The sequence below is a fragment of the Molossus molossus genome, unplaced genomic scaffold (assembly GCF_014108415.1).
Source record: "Molossus molossus isolate mMolMol1 unplaced genomic scaffold, mMolMol1.p scaffold_m16_p_1, whole genome shotgun sequence".
In the NCBI taxonomy this organism is placed as follows: Eukaryota; Metazoa; Chordata; class Mammalia; order Chiroptera; family Molossidae; genus Molossus; species Molossus molossus.
Window position 1 is genome coordinate 13,660,933 of NW_023425344.1, and position 19,041 is coordinate 13,679,973.

At 43.6% G+C, this 19,041-nt stretch overlaps 1 protein-coding gene across 1 annotated transcript in view; it reads right to left on the reverse strand.

Annotated features, from left to right (window-relative positions):
* KCNIP4 (potassium voltage-gated channel interacting protein 4) overlaps positions 1-19,041 on the reverse strand; it is a 767,671-nt gene that overhangs the window by 87,402 nt on the left and 661,228 nt on the right. Inside the window, exon 2 of the mRNA XM_036262760.1 lies at positions 7,890-8,014. Coding sequence (XP_036118653.1) covers positions 7,890-8,014 — 125 coding nt within the window. The remainder of the gene's footprint in view (positions 1-7,889; positions 8,015-19,041) is intronic.

The window sequence follows — 19,041 nt, forward strand, 5'->3', positions numbered from 1 at the left end:
AACTTTATTTATGTATCTATTTTTTACTTGAAAGAATAAGAGGAAGGAACCAAAGGGTTCTAATGTCTATTGACCATACTCTAAATAAAAGGATTATACAACCCTGGCCAGTTTGGCTCAGCAGTTAGAGGTCAGCCCGTGGGACCAATGAGTTTCTGGTTTGATTCCGGTCAGGGCATGTACCTCATACCTTGGTTGGGTTTGTCCCTGGCCTTGGTTGGGGTCGTGTGGGAGGCAGCCAGCTGATGTGTCTCTCTCAGGTCAATGCTTCTCTTTCTGTCCCCATCCCCCCTCCTTTCCACTCTACCTGAAGATAAATGGAAAAAAAAAAAAATGTATCCTCAGGTGAGGATTAAAAAAAAGGGTGATTACATAAAACATTTCTCTTCATCTCATATACATGGGTAATAATATTCTGAACTTTCAAAGAAGAATTGATGTCCATAGAAGCTAAACTACTTGCCCAAGGTAAGAGATGGCAGTTGAAAGGTTCAAACCCAGGAGAGCACTTAGACCATGCCAGGCCTTGGAAGCCAGAGAGACAGCCACATTTACCTGCTTAGACCTGTCCACAACCTTCTCCTCAGAAAGCCCTGCGTCTTGGAAGTCGAACAGGAAACTCTGCTGGGACGCAGGAAATAACATTTTAACTCCGTACTTATACTTTGATTCTAAAGTACATGAGTAATACTTTGCACTTAAAGAGGATCTTTTATCTGAGTCCTTTAAGAGCTGAACAAAACCAATTATTACCTACGCCCCTTCTGATTGGGAAGGAAGATCTCTTAATCCCTAATTTGCTGACAGGGAGACAGAAGCTGCCGGGAAGAAGTGATTTACTGAAGGTCACGCAATCAGTCTATGAAAGGCTGAAGAACACCTCCGAGGGCTCATGACAAAGGAGCAATTGCCTTATACAAATTAGCAGCTTAGTTCTCTCTTCCAACCACTGTAGCCCACTCTTTGCCATGGGTATGCTCCCTCTCCCTCTCCCTCTCCACCAAAGGTAGCATTTTGTGCTTGTTATGTAAATGTACCGTGTCAAAAATGCAGATCCCTATAATTTTATCCTCAGTTCCCATCAACTATTTTTAAAGGTCTTAGTGCAATGAGTTCTCAAACACTTCGAGTGGCATGGAAAAACCCCATCAAAGAACTCTCATCTTTTGCTGGTTCCTTTGGCCACTGTATAAAAACTCTTAATCGCCCTGGCCGGTTATGCTCAGTGGTTAGAGCATTGGCTTGGGGTCCGGAGAGACCTGGGTTCAGTTCCCGCTAAGGGCACATACCTCGGTTGCAGTTTGTCGCCGGCCCTGGAATGGGTCGTGCGTGTGGCAACCACCCAATATGTCTCTTTCATGTGGATGTCTCTCTCTCTCTCTCTCTCTCTCTCTCTCTCCCTCTCACTCTATCTGAACAAAAAATATCGAAAAATGTCCTCAGGTGAAGATAAAAAAACAAAACAAAACTCTTAATTAAGGAGCCCTGGTCAGGTAGCTCAGTTGGGTAGAGCATTGTCCCGATACATCTAGGTTGCAGGTTTCATCCCTGGTCAGGGCACATACAAGAATCAACCAATGAATGCATAAATAAATAGAACAATAAATCAGTGTTTCTCTCTCTCTGTCCCCCTCTCTCTCTAAAGTCAATCAATTAAACACACACCCACACCAGAAATCAAGGAAAAGTTTGGTTCCACGTTTGGTAAAATCTCCAAGGAGATGTCTGAATGCAGGAACAACACTGAGGGTATGAATTAACTGTACTTGGGATGTGACATCAGACCAAATTCAGCTACTTCACTCCACAGGGGTAGCTGTCCCGTGGTTATGTTGCATTACACAAGACTCTGCTTCAGTAGACCAGAAAGACTCTCTCCCTTGCTAGCTTTGAAGACATGAGCTGCCATGTCATGAGAGAACCTGTGAGTGGGCTGTTGGCAAGGGACTATGGGAAGCCTCTAGGAGCTGAACATGCCCAGGTTGACGGTCAGCAAGAGTGGGGGCCTTAGAAATATAGACACAAGGAAATGAGTTCTACCAATAACCATGGACCCCAGGATCCAGAAAGTAATGCAGCCTGGCCCATATCTTCACTGTGGCTTCATGAGAGCCCAAGCAGAGGGTCCAGCTAGGTCACTGCTGGACTGCTGACCCTCAAGCCTGAAGATGACAAATGTGTGTGTGTGTGTGTGTGTGTGTGTTTAAGCCACGAATATGTCGTAGTTTGTTATACACAATAGAAAACGAATACAAATACTTTTCTTTTTAGGTAAAAAGAATATTGTCAGCATTTTTAGGGGAAAAGGACATTCATGAAGGGAACCAAAGTTTTGCCACCCTGAAGCTGTCTTTTGGGATATTACTTTTAAGCTGTTAATGAAGAAACAAGACTCAGAAAGAACCTTTGACCTTCCTCCTTCCTGCCTCAGAGATTCCGATGCACAGGCCGGCTCCGGGAAGCGATTCTGGGGTGCTGCGGCAGCCTAGCTGGCATTAAGTATAGTAAGGAGGGGGCTTCGGGCAGGAGCTTGTTAGCTTCGTAAGTCCCGTGTCTGGCTGTTTCTGAGTCTCTGAGGATGGACGTCCCTGCCATGTGTGATCTCTCTTCCTTACCTACCTGTACATCACCTATTCTCGCTCCTGAAGTCTGAGATCCTGTTCCCACCTTTATCTCTTTTGTCTAAATCATATACCCAGTGCTACCACACTCTCTTTGGAATAGTTCATGCTTCTGTGAATTCCCCTATGCACATGTATTAAAATGTGATTTTTCTCTTATTAATCTGTCACTGTTAATTTGATTAGCTCAGCTAGAACTTAGAAGGAGGAAAGAAAAGTTTTAATTTTTAATTTTTTTTAGCCCCACATTAAAAAGTAGTAAACTGATGCCTTAAAGATATAGTTGAATCAAATGAATATTTTTTCTTTGTTTTTTTTTTTCTTTATTGATTTTTAGAGAGAGAGGAAGGGAGAGGGAGAAACATCGATGAAAGAGAACATTTATGGGCCGCCTCCTGCATGCCCCCCAATGGGCCTACAACCTGGGCATGTGCCCTGACCGGGAATTGTACCAGCGATGTCTTGGTGCACGGGTCAGTGTTCAACCACTGAGCCACACCAGCCAGGCTCAAACAGATATTTTAACCTAATGTAATTCAAAGTAGTGAAGGAAAAGAAAGCAGGCAAAGATGCAAAGATCAGGGGCAAATAAAGGGGCCAGGTGTCAAGGCATAGAACTCACTACGGTGTGGGGCAAAAGTAGGTTTACAGTTGTTTGCATGGAAAACAATACAATAATAAATAATAATACAAGAATAAACTGTTCTGTGTACTCACAACTATAAATCTACTTTTGCCCTACCTTGTATTTGCACCTCTTTCTCAGCCTGTGCCTTAAAAGATGGGAAGAATATGTTACAAATTATTAATCAATGAGAGGAAATGTCAAAGATGCATAGCCATATTAAAACTTAATGCCCCAGCAGACCATTCATGATCATCTAAAACTGAACTAAAGTTATGCTTGGTTTTGCAAGGTAACAGCAAAATGAGTTTATGAATTATGTATATAAATACCTATATGACCTTCTCAGTCAGTGGCTTTCAAGTGGCCTTCTATTAGCTATCTCTTAAAATTTTTAAATAATTTTTAAGAAGTTTACCAAAAAAAAAAAAAAGAATTCTTGAGCATCACTCCAGGCTTAACTGAATCAGAACCACTAGAGGTAAGACCTGTTTCTTCCACTCCCCACACCCTTCAACACACACAAATATCCCATCCACTGAGGACTTCATAAGGTTCCAACATAGCCAGTCTAGCCATGGATGTTTGACATTATAGGGCTTATCGTAACTAGGTGCAGTGTGTGTGTGTGTGTGTGTGTGTGTGTGTGATAGAATCACCTCATGCCTAGGATCTTATATATCCAGTCCAGTGGTTCTCAGCCTAGGCTGTACATTATAATGACCTGGAAAGCTTTATAAATCTTGTTGCTCAAGCTTCTTCTCAGAGCAATTACATCAGAATCACCAAGCATGACACCCAACTATTTGTAATTTTTCAAGCTCCCCGGATGATTGCAACATGCAGTTAAGTTTGAGACTGCTGATGTGTAGATAATTCCTTGTTTTTTACTGCATCGTTTCTAATACACAGTTACATAGCTCAAAACCTAGAACCCTGCCTGGGGGGTATGCAGGCCAACCACAAACACCCCACTTGCATGGAACAAAAGCAAAGGTGACTAATTGGGGCTACATTATAACAATTCCTGTTTGTTAACTTCATGTCTGTTATGTTACTATCTCAAAAACAAAAATTAAAATGAAACAAGCAAACCCAAACCTGTGCAATGTACATATCATTATGCAAATCTGTAGAGACAAGGAGGTATGGCCGCTGATTCAGAGGGAGCTGCCCCCACGTGAAATGTGGACCCAAGTCTGAGTGACGCCAAAGCCCGCGATGTCTACACCATATCGGTGACTCTCAGAGTGTGGTCCCCAGACCAGCAGCACCAGCGTCACCTGAGAACTTATGAAAAGGGCAGATTCCCTGCCCCAGCCTCAGACCTGCTAAATCATAAGCTTTTGGGCTGGGACCCAGAAATCTGTGTTTTAACAAATCTATCAGATGATTCTGAGACACACTAATGGCTGAGAAAAACTGTATTATAGACTTTATTTCTATCAGATGACTACTTTTGGAGACTCAGTTCAGCATGTGGTAAGAGAAGTAAAAATTGGCCCTGGCCGGTTTGGCTCAGCGGTTGGAGCGTCGGCCTGCGGTCCAGAGAGACCCAGGTTTGGTTCCCGCTAAGGGCATGTACCTCGGTTGCAGTTTGTCCCCGGCCCTGGTTGGGTCGTGCAGGTGGCAGCCACTTGATGTGTCCCTTTCACCTCGATGTGTGTGTGTGTGTCTCTCTCTCCCTCTCTCTCCCTCCCACTCTGTCTGAACAAAAAATGGAAAAGTGTCCTCAGGTGAGGATAAAAAAAAAAAAGAGAGAGAGAGAAGTAAAAATTGGGGGTGACTCAGTAGGTAAGATGGGGTGAGGAGCTGAGAAACTCTCACTACCTTCTTTTTCTTCCATGTTCCATGCATGTTAATAATCTATGCGAGAGATGAGGAAACGCTACCACATACACAGCGCTGGAGAAAGTCCGGGGACTCGGGGTCTGACCCGAAAGGTGTCCTGCCATGTGATTAAGCCGCTTCCTTGAGGACTATTTGAAGATGTTGGTGAATAGTTTATCCTTTTAATCAACATATGGGGAGGTTTAAAAGGTTGTGCTTTGTTAATTGGTTCCAGGAAAATGAGTTTTTGAACTTAAGGGCTTGGACGAGTGGTGTCAGGAAGCCACGGCAGCGGTTTGCGGGCCCTGACGCGCGGCCGGTCCGGTTGCTGCCGCCCTACGAGCGGAGGGCTGCGGACCTGCGTCCCGCCTTGCTGGCTGTCTTAGGGCAGTGTTCTCACCGGGCTGTATGGTTGACTAGAGGAAATCAACAAACATTAAACGACCACTCTTGTTTGGTGTATCAGAGACATTGATTAATTTTTTCTGAGCAGACTGTGAAATCATTTCATTTAAAGATGTAAAATATGTTCAGACGTATAAAGGTCTGATGAATATTTGTCTCATGGGGCAGGCTTGTGGGGGGGCAGAGAAAACAAGGGAGAAGGAAGAGAACAAATAGAGAAAGAGGACAAAAGAGAAAGAGTAAAAGAAAGGGACAGGAATTGAGAGAGGAAGAGACAGGAAGGAAAGAGGAAGAAGAGAATAGAGAAATGGAGAAAGGGGGGGGGAAGTTGGGAAAAGAGGTAGGAGAGGAGAAAAGGGAAAACAGAAAACAAGTAAGCAAAGAAAAAAGAAATAAAAGAAATCAATGAATGCAGACTTTGGAGACTAGGAGATATTTTGAGAAGCGCAACTTGGATAACACATGCTGCAGAGATGCTGGCTTCTAAGGTCACAGATGGCAGTAATCATCATTCTAATTTGCAACAAATAGGTGAAAGGCACCAGACCCCACATGGAGAGACGTAGCCATGTAGTGACGGCAGTGGAGTAATAATGTAGCAGCCATCCAGGAATACAGGGGTGCTGGGATGTTGGATTAAGTTCTCCTTTATTCAATAACCATTTAGTATTTGATGCACAATCCAATGTTAAAAAAAAATGTGTTTGCTTATTACAAGATCTTTAAATTAGCGCAAGGACGTTGAGATGTTCACAGGAATGCCTTTGAAGTTCTATTCTGTAACCTTAGCCTTTCCTTAGCATCTATGTTGGGCCAAGACTTAGTCTTTATCGCCTCCGCTCCTTCCCCTCCTTGCCACTCAGGGTTTTGCTGCTGCCAGTGGTCAGTGCAGTTCTTTCATTGTAAGTCTTGCTCTCTCTAAGGTCTGCATTCTAGCAGTATAAGCATAACTAATAGTTCTCTAAAACCCCTTTCTCTTCATGCATGCTTATTTCTGTGTCATCAGGATGCATCACACATCAAAATCACCTTTAATAAGAGTCCTGTGTCTGTGTAGTGAACATCCATCTATCCATCTCCATTACATCTCCTCCCTCTTTACCCTAACAGCCCACAAAGGTCTGAGTGTTAGCAGAAAACCAGGTTTTGGAGGAGTAATGGGGGGGGATATTTAGAAACCCCAGGCAAGGAGCGTGGTGAGGAGCAGACATGGGAAAGAGACAGAGCACACAGAGTCAGACAGATGGTGGAAGGTTATGTGCAATATTCATGAGGGAACCCAAAAAATATATTCTGAAAACTCAACTAGACTTACCAGTTGTCTGAGTAAACATTTTGTGGATATCAAAGTAGGGGCAGAGTTTCTCATCTGGCCTGCATAAGGTTGGACACAGGTGCTATTTGCCATGGTCAGATTTGAAGAGGCTGGAATTAGCAGAGATCTTTGGACACTATAGACTTCCATGGGCCTTGGAAATTGGGTGTCTTTGGGGGTGGGTTTGGGAGAAATCAAAGCAATTTAATTTGGATCTCAAGCGACCCCAGTAGCCACTATGGTTTACATATGTGTAAGAACATAATACATGGTGGGCTGTGGGTACCATCTGATGCTTGGCCACAACCACTAATACTTTAAAAGATGAATTGCTATCAAATAGATTCATGACAGCAAGTGTTCTCTCTTTATTTAGACCATAAGCTCCTCGAGGACAGAAGCATATCTCCTCTGGCTTTTGAATACCTGCAATATCTTGCTTAATACTGAGCACATACCCAGAATTCAATAAAAGCATGTGCCTGAAAGATTGCCTGGACCACTCACTGTCACTCAGCCTTGCCCTTTGGTGTACATGGTCTACCACTCCTTTTGAAGATGATTCACAGAGTAAGGAGCAGCATAGTCACACCTGGATCACAGATAAGCGGATACAGTGGCTACCTACAGGCACCTGTGGCCTAGCGTCATCAGCAGCATGGTCTTTTAGAGACTATCACACTTATGCTGACTTTTCCCCAATGCTAGGAATGGATTTCCTTGATGCACCCCGACTTATTTCCAAGTTTCAAGTCAAGCATCAGACTACAGTTTAAAAATGAAGAGACAATCAGCTTATTGAAATGATGTCATCATAGCTGCAAAAGAAAAAAAACCCCAAGTAAGAACTGAATTGAGTAAACCTTTCTCCTTTGCTCATCCTTGTTTAAAGTGTACCTACAATGGATGGGCATCGGTGTGCCCAGGTGAGTCAGCGTCCCAACGTTATGACAATATTCCCCTCGAGGAAAGATTGGTATGAAACGTGCAGAGGGTGGAACTTTCCCAGAACTGCGTGTCTTCCCCACTTCGTCTCCCTGCTCGTGCTCCTCTGCGAACGGGCTGAAGGTAAAATGGAAAAGGAAGTTCTTACGTTCTTAAATCCTCTGTAGAGAATCTGGAGCTCCTTCTTGGTGAATTTGCTCTGGGCTTCCAGAAGCTCAAGGGCTTCAGGCCGATGCCTGACGGTGGCCATCTCCAGCTCATCTTCCACGCTGTCTGTGGAGGAAAACCAGGCAGCGCCTTAGGAACAGTCACAGCTCCCCAACATTTATACACAGGAAAACAGAAAGAACTTTCTTTAGCTGTCTATTATTTTTTCCATAGGAGTGATTCTCACACTGCCAATCAATATTTGTCTTTCCCAGAGTTTAAAGTATTAAACCAAGCGAATTCTACATAATAGTTTTTCATATTTTCTAGTCATTAGACATTACAATACTAACATTTCCTAGTACGGTTACAAAAGTAAAAAAAAAATCACAGAAAACTTAAAACCTTGAATTTGTGCACATATACCAAGACCCAGTTAAAAAAAATAGGATTTTAGTTTACTAACATCAATATCACCCTTATATCATGCATCTATGAGATAGGACTTTGCTAATACTCAACAAGGATTCTTCTAAAATAAAGTATTTCACCAGGGGCTGCAAATAAAGTAGTCAGATCGGGCGAGTAAAATCAGTTGCCAGTTTGACTGGCATAACCCCAGTCTTCATGGGCTCACAGTGGATGGACCAGGGTCTAGGGGAACTTCTGGGCAGAACCTATTTTGCAGCCAAGGAAATCCATAGCTACAGATAAATTATAAAATAGTGCACTTTACTTTGTGAATTACATTTTTACTATATTTCTCTAAGATGCTCTATGCAAAATAATTTTCAGTTCATGTACATTTAAGAAATGAAGACCCTTACATAGTTTGGGAGAAAACACAGTAAAAAATTCTGAGGGAACTTGCAGCAAAGAATTCTGTTTAGATTTGTTTAACCTAATTAACCCCAAGGGGTATTTGTCCATAGAATCCTTCCTCCCCACAAGTAACATCTGGTGACATCTGCATATTTGCTCAGGGTCATGTAGAACACACACTGGGAGGTGTTGGGATATATTTGGATCTGGGTATTTGGGTCTCAAAGCACAACCTCCTTAATGAGGTCCAGCTCTTTGCAGTGGGGCCCAGTGGAGGCCTAAGGAATCTTCCTGCCATAGTTCAGCACAAACCTCAGCTAAGGAACTGGTCAGGGGCAGGAGCCTCCAGGCCCAGTCCTGGGGCTATGGCTTCCCTCCGTTATAGCTCTTCCTGAGCTGGGCTACAGAGTCCCAGCTCAGAGGGGTGAAGTGCAGAGGACAGTTCTTTCTCATCAACTCTGGACCCAGGACCACCAGCACCCAAGTCCACATTTCATGGGTCAGTTGGAAATGTAGTCATTTTTGACTACAAAAGTCACATCATTTCTTATACTTAATAATACTGCCTCTCTGGTGATTACCAGAGGGAATGGGGTGCGGGGGCAGCTAGAAGATGATATAGGGGGGATAAATGGTGGTGGAAAGAGACTGGACTTGGGGTGGCAAACACACAGTACAATACGCAGATGATGCATCACAGAATTGCACACCTGATGTAATTAAAAACTTTTCTTTATTGATTTTGGAGAGAGAGGAAGAGAAAGGGAGAGAGAGACAGAAACATCGATGAGAGAGAACATCAATTGGCTGCCTCCTGCATGCCCCCCACTAGAGATTTGGCCCACAACCTGGGCATATGCCCTGACCAGAAATTGAACCGGCGACCTCTTGGTGCATGGGTCGATGCTCAACCACTGAGCCACACCGGCCAGGCCATCTGATATAATTTTATTAACCAATGTTACTCCAATAAAATTAATTAAAAAACAAAAAGTGCTGCCTGTCACTAACATCTGTCCCTGCGCGCTGCCCTGTCTCACCGAGGCCAGTGCGGAGTCAGAGGCCTCACTTTGCAGGGGAACCAGGGTAGTGGAGGTCATCTGGGCAGGTCCTCGTCACTGCTCTCGACGCTTTTACGAAAGACCAGTGACGGCGAGGGAACCAGTGCTTGGAATGGTTGAGCTTGTCAAAATGAAAAAGAGGAGCCAAAAGCAAATATTTGTTCTGTACTTTTCATATCAACATAATTTATTTTGCAACAGTGATCTGGAAAAGCAGCAGAATCGTGATTGATGGGTAAGAATAATAACAGGGACATGAAGAGATGGGAAGACCAAGAGTAAACTCGGAGCTGACAGGGATAAAATTGATGGGCACTTGCTGGTTTGCCTCTGAGGGAGGTGAAGAGAGAGAAAGCCAGTCAAAGTCAGCGAGGCATTAACAGCTTGACCTCAGGCCAGGCTCCAGGAGGAAACTCAAGAACACCCAAACGGGCTCCTTCAAGTTCTCCTTGGTTCATTGCAGCGAATACGTTGATTCTACTCAATGGGTCCTGAGAGAGAGAATGGAGAAAGAGGGTTCTTTCTACGACGGCGGGAATCCGACGACTTGAGCTCGTTATTGTACTTGCCAATGCAGAAACCAGTTCCACAGGACAGATCCAACATCATCAGTCACAAACAGAAAGACTCTGCTTTCTCAAAAACTCTCCTGATGTAAGCTTCTTTTGAGTCATTTACGGTATAATTTCCTCAGTTTGAGACATTCTCCTTTCTTTTTCTCACTTAGTGAAATGTGTGCACCTTTTATGATCCAATTCTAACGTTACTGCCTGGTCTCTACCACCATCCTGGCTGCTCCGCCATGCACCCTGACGGCCCCTGCTCAGGGGTCTCACACCATCGCGACTCAACAATCATTTGGTGAATGCATGAATGAGTCCATAAACAAATGATGCTGTTGCTAGAGTCCCTTGAATCTTAGCTGCCACCTAGAAAATTATTTCTCAAACTGAGGTTTGTGGACCACGGGTGGCTCTTACATGCCTTCTTTGGAACCACGGTGTTGACTGTGCCTTGTACTGAGAAACACAGCATAGGCAAACCTAGAGGAAATTGTAATCAGATTTTCTGAGCACTCTTTCAATCATAGCATAACCTCCTCTAGACTTACTGACACTTCCACTGGAAAGAAACAAAACAGCACATTAACTTCTTGGCCTTTATAACCACACAGCAGCCTGAATGCCCAACACAGTTTCCTCGAGACCGGGGCGGGAGGGTCAGTGTCACTGCGTTAAGTGTGTGATAGGATATGAGTATTCAAAGCTCCAGGCTGGAGGTGCCTGCCTGCAGCCTCCCTGGTATTCCCCGCTGACGGGAACCTCACTTCTTGACGAATCCTACCTGCCGAAGGGCTGTTTCTATTTCCAGGAGGCTGACAGGCTTTAAAAACACATCTGAAATCATCAGCAGCCACCAGCTTATGATAATTAAAAAAACAAACAAACAACCACCACGTCACCCAATCAAAACTCTGATCCCTGGAGGCGAACGCTGTGGGGAGCACAGCCTGACTGTTGTGACATACATCGGGGGGCTCAGCCACCACTGAAGACGCATTTGGGGGACTTTAATACAGTGCTTAACATTCACTGGGCTCCTATTGTATGCCAGGCAATGGGCTCTATTGATATTATTCTAGTCCCTGCAATAACTCCAAGATGAAGTAAAATTGTCCTTTTTTTTTTTTTTTTTTTTTTTTTTTTTTACATAAGTGGGCACTGATTCTCCTAGAGGTGAAAAAAATAAATGAGTGGCCAGATGTCCCATAAGAGGAAAAACAGAGACAAGACTTACATCCTATTCATAATGACAAAGTTTATGTTCTTTTTACTGGTCACATGCTCTTTTAACAATGATAAAAATGATGACAACCTCTCTCCTCTCCTGCACTGTTAATCCTCTCTGAAAAGTTCACTTGTCCGCTGGGTTCATTTCCTACTTCCTGCTCTCTCCGTAATCTACTGCTGCCTGATGCTGGCCCTGCTATGGGTGGAACTGTGTCCCTGCATGATTTGCATGTTGAAGGCCTAACCCCCAATATGACTGTATTTGAAGATGTGGCCTTTAAGGAGATAAAGTTAAGTGAAGTCATAAGGGTGGGGCCCTAATCCAATACAACTGGTGTCTGTATAAGGGGGACCTGGGGTACACATGCACAGGGAAAGGCATGTGAAGACACAGCAAGGAGGCAGCCCCTGCAAGCCAATGGGAGAGGGGGGGACCTGGGGTACACATGCACAGGGAAAGGCATGTGCAGACACAGCAAGGAGGCAGCCCCTGCAAGCCAGTGGGACAGGGGTCGGGAGACCCCATCCTGCTGGCTCCTTGATTTTGGACGTCATGCCTCCAGAATGATGAGAGAAAACGTTCTGTTGTCTGAGCCAGCTGTCTATGGCATTTGGTTATGGCAGCCCGAGCAAATATCTCTCCCTGTATTCAAATGACACGTGATGCTAACAAAAGCAAGTCTTATTGTCTACCAAGTTTGCCCAGTGAGCGCTGGGTGGTTTGTTAGTCAATCATATTATATATTCTTTACAACTATTAAAAGAGTGATTATCATCCCTAATCTAAGGATGAGAAAACCGAGGCTTGGTGAGTCCAAGTGGCTTGCTCAAGGTCAGATGGCTAGTTACTCATGAAGCACAAGGATCGTTAGCACCCAAACGTCCAACCTTTTAAGCATTCTGCTGAGATTGCTAATAAAAACCACCACCTACCCTGGCTGGTTGGGCTCAGTAGTTACAGCATCGGCCCACAGACCAAAGATTTGTGGGTTCAATTCTAGTCAAGGGCACCTACCTCGGTTGCAGTTTGGTTCTGGCCCTGGCTGGGGTCATGCGGGAGGTGACTAGCCGATGTGTCTCTCTCATATGGATGTTTCTCTCTCTCTCTCACCATCCCAATCTATCTGAAGATAAATGAAAAAGTATCATCAGGTGAGGATTTAAAAAATAAAATAAAATAAATAAAAAATAAAAACCACCACCCTATAGAAAGCTTTTGCCCTAAGCCTGGCTGTGTATTACCTCACTCTAATACAGAGGACAATTCTGTGAGGGTCTGCTATTGCCCTTATTTTACAAAGAATAAACTGGGACTCAAAGAACTTGAACAACTTACTCAAGGTCACACAGCTAGTAAGTGACAGAGCTGGGATTTGATCCTTGGTTTTTCAACACTAAAGATTGTAAGTTTAGTCGACATGCTATTTGGGATAGTAACTGTTATATAATTTGGTCTAAAATCCCAGGGGACAAAAGATTTGAAACCACAAACCAGGTGGCTACTGCACCCCAATGCCTCAGTGGGAAGGTGCCTGGCGCCCTGGAGGTCACCGCCACGGTGGTCCGTGACGTTCTGATCAGAAAGGAGGAGAATAAGGTGGAAGAGATGAGATGTCAAAACTGGAAAGAACAGAAAAGGCTGTTTGGTCTTCCTCATTTCGTCACTCAGAAATGTGAGTTCCGGGAGGCTGAGGGGTCTGTCTGGGATGAACACCAGAACCGGGTGGCACTCTGGCCTGTTGAATCATCTCCAGGCCTCTGTTCACACATATCTTGCGGAGTTGCTAATTCTAGTGCTGCCTTTGCATCCTGAGATAAGCTAAATGCAAGCAGTGTTTTAATTCACACATCTTCTAACAGATTTCATCCTAATCAGACAAATTCCCAAACCCAGACACCCGGGAGCCTCCTGGATGTCTCTGTTCTTTGCTCCTTAGATAAGTCTCTCAAGAGCCGAGATTTTTCTGTGTGCGTCAACGGTCCCCTTAGGCCATGACACAGTTGGGCTAGAAATTGGAATTCAGATCTCTCGGGAGCAACAGAATGAGTTTTAGAAATAGTCATCTTTCTCCCACTTCTCACAACTTCTCTTAAAATACAGTAGAAGCTTATTACAGCCCAACTCATAATTATGTGAACCTGTCTGTACCAGAGGCCAAGCCATACCCTCCGGAACATGACTACAGAACACACTGCTTTAGGAACAAACAGGACTGTGAGGCCTGTTTGTAAACAAGGGCTGTACTGCTGAAATGAAACCATTTTATGAAAAATCATGTCACTTGCTCTGGCTGGTTTGGCTCAGCGTTTAGAGTGTCGGCTTGTGGACCAGGGAGTCGCCGGTTCACTTATGGTCAAGGGCAGGTACCTCAGTTGCGGTTCGTCCCCGGCCCTGGTCGGGTCGTGCGGGAAGCAACCAGTCAATGTGACCCTATCACATCGATGTTTCTCTCTGTCTCACTTTTCCCCTCCCTCCCATTCTCTCTGATGATAAGTAGGAAAATATCCTCGGGTGAGGAATAAAGATAAATAAAAATAAATAAATAAAAATAATGTCACTTTTTTGTTGTTGTTGTTGTTAAGAAGGTGGTTCAGTACGCAGGTCAGGCATGCCGAGCAGGTCAGGCGCAGAGTGGACTCCTTGCCCTCCAGGTCATGACGCTGCGAGGCCCTGGACTTCGTGTCCACCCTGCGGTCTGGCAGGCTACCGGCTAACACTGCTCCAACGGCAGCTGGCGCCACACTGAAGTGCTCGACAGAACACGTGAAGTAGACGCATCACTGTGTGAAGCACCCCAGCCAGATCGCGGAGCCACACGGAGGTCCCTTTCTCAAGACAACATGGCCCTTCTTTTAAAAAAGCATCCATTTTTCATTACAAAAAGATCATAGATCGTATAACTTTAAAATTCTATTTGATCTGAAATTGAGTTGTTGGAGCCAAAGATTCAGCTGGCTTGACTTACACTGCTTTATCTCGTTTATAAAAGAACCCTCTGAGACTCTACTCCTAACACTGACCCTTTATTAAATTGATTTAATAGTGACGTCATTGGAATGACAATAACATCGTGATGAGAACGATGACCTTCTAATGATATGTTACATATTATTACTTAGAAGCTGGGTCTAGTGGCAGATATTGGAGAAGAGTTTGACTAATTTTACTCCAAATGTTAGCTTCCCACTAAACAATGCTGTAGGGTTCTTGACTGCAGCATTGAAACTACTCCTGAGAATTTCTGAAATAAGGAGATACTGTTGTCTGTTTCATGTTTATGTCTGACACCTTGGGGCAAAGATGAAGCTGCCTGGAGGAGGATTTCAAAGCTCCTTTACACGACACTGCGATTTCCCACTCCCTTCCTTTCTACAACAGAGAACCTGTACGAGCACCCCGCCCTTTAGTTCACCCCACAACGCTCAGGCGGGTTGGCGCTACAATCCCTGGAGGAAACTCACTTCCAAGGGTTAAGGAAATTTGCTCAAGTCTGCACAGCTTACAGCTGCTAAGTCGGGGAGCCGGGATTGGTACCAACCTGTCTTTCTGCTTCCTGTTTTAGCATCTGACTTCTCTGGATGGAGAGTTTAAACCTGGGCCAGGCTTTAGAAGCAACTCTTGAAACCTTGCCGACCTCAAATGTTTTACTCAAACAAGTGAAGGGCTGGGAGCCCTCTCAACTCTCCTGTCTTCACAACCATTCACCCACCCACCCACAGGAGTTATTTTCAGGCACACGTGGAAAGTATATGAGTGGGTACTGCAAGTTGATCATGGGCAGCCTGCAAACACCACATTCGTCCAAAACACTGGGGTGTCCTAGCATTTCCCAGATCACCCAAAAAAATAGGAACCCCCTCCGATTTTTGTCATTCAAATGTGTGTTTCTTCAACTCTGATCCTAAAAGTATGTTAGGACCAAAAAAGCCCTTTATCATTGTACTCTATCCTATGTAATATTTATATATTACATGGAAAATGCAAAGTACTCTGAAAATGGCCAATTATTTGGAACGTCTTCGGTTAGAGGTGTTTGTTGGCAATGACATTGCAATTTCTCTTCCAAGAGAACGTATCATTTTGCAATTTTGTGATTGAATTCAATCAGTTATAAATTATAAGTGCTCAGAAGAAAATTGCTTGTGCTGTTTTTTACAGCATGTATGAATGGATTGTCTCAACCGTATTTATAAACATAAATTACTGTTTACACAGCTTAGATTTTCAAATGTAATTACCTATTGAAATGCTTATTATTAGCATTATCCATATTATGACTACAGCCAGCCACGAAGGGCCCCTTATAAAAGGGTATGATTTCATAGGTGATAGGGTGTTACTGGCTTTTTGGTAAGCGAGAGAAATGAACATTGTTTTCTCAGTCATTATACACAGAGAGAAACTCTACAGTGGAAACACGGGGGTGAGGGAGAGGGAAACAAGAACTGTGATTGAACTGTGCAAAGAGGCCAACTAAAAAGACTGATATTCTAGGAGATTCTCGTTGCCAGGAAAGGCAACAGCTGAGAAGAACTATGATCAAAGAGAAAAATTTAAAAAGTGGTGAAACATGAAGAGAGATAAAGAAAGGCAGCTTATGATAGATAGTACACTAAAATAAAAATGCCCTACCAATAGAGTTTCTCTCAAATTTTGATAGACTTTCTTGTGTTTGTCCCAATAATGAATAATAATAGCAAACCACTCTTTATAGCATTTGCTCTGTGCAAGCATGTTAACATACATTAACTTAAAATTCCCATGAGCACACTAGATTCTGTTTTAAAGATGAAGACACTGGCACAGAGAGATTAAGTAACTTGCCTAAGGTCACACAGTCCCATGGCTAGAGCAGGAACCCTGGAGTCTGGTTCCAGGTTTCATGGGCTTGTACATGGTTGCAACCTCAGCACCAAGATTAGTATCTCCCATGTGGCAGGTATTGATAAAGATTGGGCGGATGACTCAATGACCTGGGCTTGAGTCCCAGCTCTGGTGCTTAGTCGCTTTACAATTCAGGGAAACTCACAGCCTCAACTAGTTATTCTCCTCCATTGTTAAATGATGAGAATTACAGCACTTGAAGAATAGTTCTGAAGATTAAATGAAGTATTGTTTGTGTGGGGTTTTGCATAGTGTACGGTGCATCGTAGGGATCCCTGTGCATGCTTTCTGCTTTTGTAATAATGATCTTTGCCACCTCTGCTCACCTAAAGCATTGATTAATTTTACACTGTCACTGAGATAAATTAAAAGTGATTCTTATTACCTCCAGGGACACTCACTGGAGAATATGCTTGCCTCCAAGCAGACTCAGAGAACACAAAATGTACTGTGGAATTGTTTTTCTACCCAAAGTCTGGAATGAAAATATTTTGCTCAAAGATGAATAAGGTTTCCTCTGTCAGTTTGTCTCCAGAACTTGTCTTCCCCTTCCTCTCCAGCAACCCTCTCACAGCATCTTACTCGAATTCGTTGTATTTGATCTATATACAAGTCTGTTCATTTCAGCACAAGGCCAGCCTTCGGACGTGAGCTGCGTGCTCCCATTCCCGGCGCTATTACTGTCCACACAGTGAGTGCCCCATAGATGTCCTCTATACTAAGTGAAATCTACTCAGTCTGCCAACAGGAAGTGACTCTCCTGGGATTCCTGCCTCTGCTTTTCCTACACCAAGACTCGTTCACGATTTACTGAAGATTCTTGATAGACCAGGAAAAAACAATCCCGTCTTTCTATTTGTCACTAAACACCTTATGCGACTTTGGACAAGCCAGTTCATCTCTCCGTTTTTCAGTTTGTTAAATGAAGACTCTAACCCCTGTGATCTGTTATTTTCTCAGGAGTTTTATGAGGAGAAATAAGATAATCAAGAGAAAGAATCTTAAAACCTGTAAAAATTAACAACCTGTCATTCCTCAGTTGCCTATTTTGTAAAATGTGAACAATACAGGATTGTATAGGATTATTTTTTCGGGTAAAATGAATTAAATTGTGCAAAGCTCTTAGAACTATACCAGCCACATAGTAAATGCTAGATGTTTACTAAGTAAAAAATAACACCTGAAAATTCGATCACACCATTTTTTGAGTTTATACAGATGATGCAAGGGAAGGACTTTGCTTTATACTTGCAAATTGAGTTTACAAGCCCTCATGGGTTGTGTTTCTATTTCTTCAAAATGTTCCTGACTGCATGCCCAGGTCAGGGCGTTCAGCTACAGTCACTCAGGAGTTGGCATGAGATTGATTAATTGTCAGAAAGTTAAATATTTTTTAAAAACTTCCTTGAGGTTGCTGTTATATTTTTAGTTGGCAGCAAGTTGGCAGTTCAAGTCACTCTTGGAAAATAAATCCAACAGCCACATGCTGATGGTTTCTCAGCCAAGAGAGGCAGCTAAGTCCTTTCTCTGATCAATAAGCTGCCAGGAGAAAAACCAAATGCTGGAACGTTATGCTGCGTTTGACACCAAAAACCTGAAGTGAAGGTAGGAAATTATGTTTTACAGTTATACAAGGCGATCTGATGTTGGTGGCTCAGGGGCTCTGAGCCTTATGATAACTTTGCTGCATTTGCTCTCCTGTGCCTGCTCAAATCAACAGCAAAAACCTCTGGCATAAAGCTTTGATTTGGTGAATTCAGTATTTTGATGGAATGAGGGCACCATGAGTCTACTGGTTAAATGTTATTACGAAGCAAATTTAAATAAAACATATATATAAATAAAAAGACACATACAATCAACTGTTTATTTTATATTTTTGCATTTGTTTCTTACCATTACCAAGTAAGTACCCTTTTGTCACCATCATGTCCTTTGGATAAACAGGGAAAGTCATGACTTCCGAACTGGGGCATGGAGAAATAATTCAAATTAGTCAGTCAGCGAGGACACAGAGCCACGGACTTGACCGCACTTCTTTTTTAAAGAGAAAGCAGTTGTGTTCACATAGAGAGGAGTAGCCAGGAACTTCTTGATTCTAAGCCATTCATGAAATAGCTAGTTAAATACCTTCATCCTGTAATTATCTGCTCAATGCCAACATACATGTGTGAACCAGCTGTCAGCCTCCGAGAGGTCATGGGATTGGGAACAAATCGTACAAGAAGAGCAGTGTGACTGCTCCGAGAACTGTCCCTGGTCTGTGGATCCCCAGCGTCCGGTTCGTAAGACTACAGAATATGGGAAACAGCTCCACGCGGCCTCCGGAACCTACGTCCACCCTCTGCTTGCTGCTCTGGGTGTGGGAAGCTGGTCATCTGCGCTCCTTGCCCTCTGCCTACCCACTGGGTTTGGCCAATGGGAAACACCAACAGGGTATCAGAGGAGGAGAAGAAAGAGGTTGTATTATTAATTATTTGTGCTCCCTCCTTGATGGCACTGAGTTGATAGTAGCTGTGTTCCTCCTCCAAAGGCCAGAGTTCCTGTTGTAAAGCAATCTATGCTAGCTATAGCTATAGCTACGGTTTTCTTCAC